This window comes from Rissa tridactyla, chromosome 2, assembly GCF_028500815.1.
Source record: "Rissa tridactyla isolate bRisTri1 chromosome 2, bRisTri1.patW.cur.20221130, whole genome shotgun sequence".
In the NCBI taxonomy this organism is placed as follows: domain Eukaryota; kingdom Metazoa; phylum Chordata; class Aves; order Charadriiformes; family Laridae; genus Rissa; species Rissa tridactyla.
The window spans coordinates 90,352,069-90,357,914 of record NC_071467.1 but is presented as its reverse complement, the minus strand read 5'-3'; the positions used below and the strand labels follow the sequence as shown (position 1 = coordinate 90,357,914).

General features: G+C 46.6%; 1 protein-coding gene across 1 annotated transcript; it reads right to left on the bottom strand.

The window, feature by feature from the left end:
* Positions 1–216: 216 nt before the first annotated feature.
* LOC128905850 (leukocyte elastase inhibitor-like) lies at positions 217–5,846 on the bottom strand. The gene is made up of 7 exons (XM_054192428.1): positions 5,622–5,846; positions 5,289–5,357; positions 4,726–4,854; positions 3,577–3,694; positions 3,147–3,289; positions 2,434–2,601; positions 217–1,902 (listed from the first exon to the last, which is right to left on the bottom strand). Exons 1-7 carry the CDS (start codon positions 5,787–5,789, stop codon positions 1,498–1,500), a joined length of 1,200 nt encoding a protein of 399 aa, XP_054048403.1. The 5' UTR covers positions 5,790–5,846; the 3' UTR covers positions 217–1,497.

The following is a 5,846-nucleotide window of genomic DNA, read 5'->3' as shown; positions in this document are numbered from 1 at the left end:
AACAGCAAGTCAGTCAAATGCAGGTGGAGGACATTTAAGTTCCTCGTGGTGGTAAGTTACACCTCACTGTGCTTTTAGTTCATGGACAAAATACACCAGGCGTGACACAAGACGTGTGTCAAGAGGTTCAAAAGCATTGAGCACCTAAGGCATCTTTCAAATGAGGATTCAAGAAGCCAGATCAATTAAATGCTTTGAGTACCTTTATTGCTGTCACACTGTGGGGTTAAGCAAGCTACTACAGTTTAATAGTACTATTACAGTACTTACTACACCTAAAATTACTTCTGTGCTATAGTTCACTGTTATAAATGTATAAAGCTTTGGAAAACCACACACGGTCATGGCATGCAATGTGTCAGACCATGTGTCTACACATGATGCTTGCAACAGGAGAAAAAAATGGGAAGAAAGCAATATCCAGCTTTCCCCAGAAGAGGACACACAAGCATGGCACAGATGAGGACAAAGGAGGTGCAACCAACTTCTTGAGGACAACATGTCACTGCAGGGTTATTGGGTTCCTCCTGAAACCTCCCCAGGCTTTGTCAGACAGACAGCTGGCATCACTGTGAAGGTGTTTGTGTCTTGGACTTGCACAGCAGGGAAATGGGACTGCTCTGGCTCTCTTAGGAATCCCTTACAGCACGACACTGATGAGCGTGCACTCTCTGAGGAGGTGCTGCATCACACTGCAAAGGCTCACTGCCAAATCACAGCCAGGCAAAAACCATGACGCCCCAGGGCCCACCAGAGAGGAGCGGGACTTCTCTCCCTTGTGCTGAATGGGAAGATCAGCTACCTCTGCCCAGGGGTAGCTTTTGTGTCTCTACCCCTGTGGGAAGGGCTCCTGTCACTTCAGAGGTCCTTCCCAGAGGGGAGAGCTGGAGAGGGTACCTGAGGAGCAGAGTGAGAGACAAATGTAACTACGTATCTCTACACCCAATGTCTGTGTGGAGCTGTACTCAGAACATCCACATGACCTGTGGATTTCACTGCCATCATGGCAGCCAAAAGCCTCCCCTCACGGTGGCATTAAGGCACTGGGTTTCCAGAGACACAAGGGAGGAAAGCGGGGGGTTCAGCACTGAGCTGTCTCTGCCTTGGGACCTGGTGGCTGGGAAGGAAGGTCTGCAACACCCCACCACCAGTTTTGCCATACAGCTGAAGAGGAAAGGCATCATTTTGGACTTCTCGTTTATACAGCACTTCACCCAACTGTTTCGACAACATGACTCCACTGAGAGTTTTCATGGCAAAGAATGAAACAAGCTCAATTAGTGTTGTTCTCTCATTTGAGAAGAGCTCTAAATAGGAAAGGCCCATTATAATTTTTTCCAGTAGTCTTGCCAAGGCAGCTTGGTGTTTTTTCTTGGGATCAAGACTATGGATATCAGGAAACGCCAGTGACACTTGATAGCAACATGTTGTTCATGCCTTACTGCTTTCTACCACAATATTGTTCTCTCTTTGGGAAGAAAGAAGTAAAACCTTTCCTTAGGGGGAACAACATCTGCCAAAGAAGAGAATGTTCTTGCTCAGATTGTGCTTGATCAAGAAGAGGAACGGGTGGTCAGCTCTGAACTCATAAGTAATGTGGCAGCACAACAGTACTTTAACTGCCCCTGTAGCAGCAGCTGCCTCAGTGCCTTCTTCATTAACTTCTACAAAGGACTTATGAATAGCCTTGGAGACGAACAGCCCAGGCTTTCTTGACAGCCCAGAGAAATCAGCTTGCTCAAGGATGAAGGCATCCCTCAACCCCAGAGCCTGCAGTACTGGTATGAGCTCACAGCTCTCTTCAATTCTGAACTGGGGCAAGTACAACGTGATTTTTTGTGGATACACATTCTTCATATCAGTCCATTCTGCTAATTTCTCATAGGTGACAGCACTCTCTAGCTGCAAGGACAAAACACAGGGAATCAATGGTCATGAGAAACTAAAAATGATCACAGCCTTTAAGGAAAAGCCTGGTTTTCACGACAAAGACAGAACGTGTGCCCTACAGCTATTGAGTGTGAAGTCAGGCAAATTCAGATCCATCCTTGTCAGAGGGATCCTTCTCATCTGTTCATATTTTCACCAAATACCAACAGGGCATCGTGCCTCAATACTTTTGCAAGGAAGAAGTAAGTTCCCTTCACTAGTGCTACATTTTGGCCACTGAAATAGGCATTAGCTCCCTTGGAAAGGCTACAGTGTCGCTTTTTAGTAGGTTTCCTCAGCCTTGCTCTGCTCTTCCGAAGCAACCTATATACCCATTAACCTCTCTCATCTTTACACAGGCAACAGCATTCTGCCTGTGGAAAGCAAGATAAAACCCATAACTATAAAAGATACAAGCTTGGCCTTCATGGCTGGGAAGCATGATATTTAGGTCCTGGATGGACAGGTAGTTTCTGCTCCCAGGAGCAGAGACAGGAGTGTTACCTGTTCAAGGCCAGTAGACTCATCACAGATGTTTTCTGGCAGAAGAATGAACATGCTGAACTCTTCTCCAGTGTACGGGAGCTCCAATACTTTCACTTGCTCTTCTTGTCTCCAGGCTAATTTATATTTTCCTGTCTGACACATCATCAGTACATTGCTGTGCTCTCTCTAAAATACAGAAAGTCAATTAATAGTCAGAAAAAAACAGGTAAAATAAAGCAAGTAATAAACCCCATGGGATCAACCTGCTTGAAATTTCTTGTTCATTTTCCATGAACGCTCCTCAAACCACTGTATGATTTTGCTGAGAGCATTGGCAGAGGCTCAAGCTCCATGAAAGCCCTAACAATCGCTCTAAGGGCTTCTAGTCCTCTGCACTGTAGTTCATGCTGCTCATCTAACTCTTTCCTAAAGGATAATGCCAACTTCCACTACAGCCCATGGGAAAGGCTGATTGGCCCTCAGAAAAGTCTCCTCTGTAACTCAGCCTCTCCAAGAAGGTATCAAAGCTTGCCTTCACATGACTTCTGTCTCAGAGGCACTTGGGAAGAGGATGCTGCCTTCCTACTTCACGGGGTGGAGGCTTTGGGCTTGGATAAATTGAGCCCCCACTCCCAGGCCAGGCAGAGACTTGCCCTGCAGACAGCAGAGCACAGGTTACCAGGAATTTCCCCACTTTCCCCTGTTGTCCACAGCACTTGTCCCAATCTTACCTTGTTCAGCCTAAAAGGCATTTCCCTGGTGTTTTTCTCCTCAAATTTTACAGCCCATTTCCCTTTGAAGTGGGTAGCGTTGACCAGAGTTAGCACCGTTGTGCAATCAATAGAGCCAGGAGGGAACAAATCTTTAATTTTCCCTTTAAAACAACAAACAAAGGTGAATTATGCTTTTGTTTTGATTCACTTGGAAGAATTGTCCGTTTGCGGCAAGAATCGATCCACAGCTTTATCAGAGTCAAAGCTCCCAGGAGCTCAGGGCCCCCAAGCTCCTTTTGCAGTAGCTGCAAGCAAAATGAATCACTCCATAGCATTTTCGAATGTTGCTGCACTCAGGAAAAGGGAGAAACTCAAACACCAGGTATTGACTTCTCACATGGTCCTGATGCACACTCCCTAGGCAGCCAAGCACGGGACTTGTCCTTACCACCGGTTTGCTTTTCCACCCAGGAATTCATCTTCTCTCTGGACTCTTCAGCTGCATTAATGAAGTCCACCGCTTCTAGCTGTGCATGGTAGAAGGTCCTTGTGGAGTCTAAGTATTGCTGCAAAACAGAAAAGAGAGGTGGCTCTCATGATGGTAATCAGGGAGCTACTTGACCACAGGGAAAAATAGAGAGTCCAAGAAATGGATGCCAAACTGTAGGTCAGAGCTCTGTGTGGGGCTACTTTTTCCAGTATTAATGTCCTGCATATGCACTATGACTTTTCAGGAGGGACCTTCTGGGCACGGGGAGGAGCAAAGCAACCCGTTCCTGGGACACTTTTCACATAAGAGAGCCCCAGCTCCACTGTCTTTTGCAGTTCTTTGTGAGAGGGTGTTTTGCTTTTTCACCATGACAACCATTTCAGGAAGATAGCTGTTGGGGAGGGCAGGGCACAACCCTGCCAGCCTGGTCATCACCCACGGCCCCTGCTGCCACCTCTCCACTGCTGCTCCCTGTCTCAGGTTGCAAGCTGAGCCCCACTTCTCATCCCACTGCGTGTGGAAGTCCGTTCACTTCAAAGTGCCAGCAAATGAAAAATAACATGCAAGGAATTCACCTCCCCCATTGTGCACAGCACAAATGAGCAGAAAGAATGCCCTGGGATCAGGCCATTAAAGTCGGGTCTCAGTATATACACGTGTGTTTGCAGCCTGGGCAAACTGGATTTTTCCCCTTGTCTGGAATGATGATTTCTGTGGAAATGCTCTACACCACACTACTCAAACATGCATATGTGCTGCAGCATTTTAAAAGTTGTAGGTGAAGGGTGGGTGCTGATTCCACCTATATCAAAGCATGAAGAAACGTCATTTTGGTGAAAGTTGCTACCTAGGTCTTTCAAAAGTGTTTTTATCTCCCCCTCTGGAAATGCAGGCCCTTTTCCTTGACTTTGCACAAGGTCTATTTAATCTCATAAGTCTCTCTCTTTTTATTCTTCTCACTCTGTGTTTCATCCACCTGTGGGAGCTTGCTTTCCTGTCACAACAGCAGCAATACAGAAATGCGCAACTTGATATCCTTAGGAGAAGTTCAAAGTGTAGTACAGAAGTTTTTCAAAACCACAAAACCTGTAAACAGTTGTGACTCACCTGAAGGAATTGAAAAGTCACTTCTCCAAAGAGCCCATTGGCAATGCTGAGGGAACATGTGGCACCAGATTTGCTGAGGGCAGATAGAAGCTCCTGGAACTGAGAATGGGATCCTCCGGCTTCTTCACACTGGGAGCAGCAGGGAAAAGCTGTCTTTAGCAAGATGCTCTTTCCTGGAGCTCCACCCATGTGCCCTCAGGCTGAAATCATAGTTATCGTCCTCAAGTGCACTTGTGGGGCCAAGGGGCATGCAAAGACCCGCAAACACATGTCTGGGCTTCCTGAACACCCAAAAGCACCGGGTCACACATTTGTCTCCCTCCCCTCTTGTCATCTCCACCTTGAAAAAGGATCACCATTTAAATCTGGCGGCACTTTCAGGAGCAAAGCAACAAGGTCTCTTTTGCACATGAACACAGGTTTCAGAGTTTGAGAGCAGGGCTGAACTCTGCTCTTACCGTGCTTTTGGACTAAGTGCTGCCATTTAGCAGGTAAGTCTGCCTTGCCTTGCTTCGCTTCGTACTGCAGCTCAGTGTTATCACACAGGTCAGACACTATCTCACCTTTCCAGTTCTTTTCTTTCTCTTGGTTCCTGGACTTGCTGTGCTCAGCATCTCATGAATATGAAGCACCTGCAATATAAATGCAATATAAAAATCTATATAAATAGATTAATGAAGACATAAAGAACGCATTCAGGTTGTACCGTAGCCTCACGGGCACTGCAAATCAGATGAGCATGTTTGGACAGGAGACCTTTGACACCTGTAGCTGACACCTCTCTCAGTTTGCCGTTTGTGAAGAACATGGCCAGGACTGCCAGAGGCTCCTCCTCTTTTCCATTTCCAAATGTAAGCCTCTAATAGCAGTCCCCAGGAAAAGGGAAAGAAACTCACCTTTTCCATCTCTTTGGCTGTGTTGCCTCCAGCACCCAGTAGGACCATGCTCAGGGCAGCTGAGATGCTCAGCGGGGAGAAGATGATATTTTCATTTCTTTTTACTTTGCTCAGCTCTTTGAAGAAGTTCAGGCAGAACTTGGTGTTTGCTGCACTGAGGGAGCCCATCGTGGCGTGGCCAAGGCCTACAACAGGACAACTATGTAATCCATCTCAAGAGCCGAG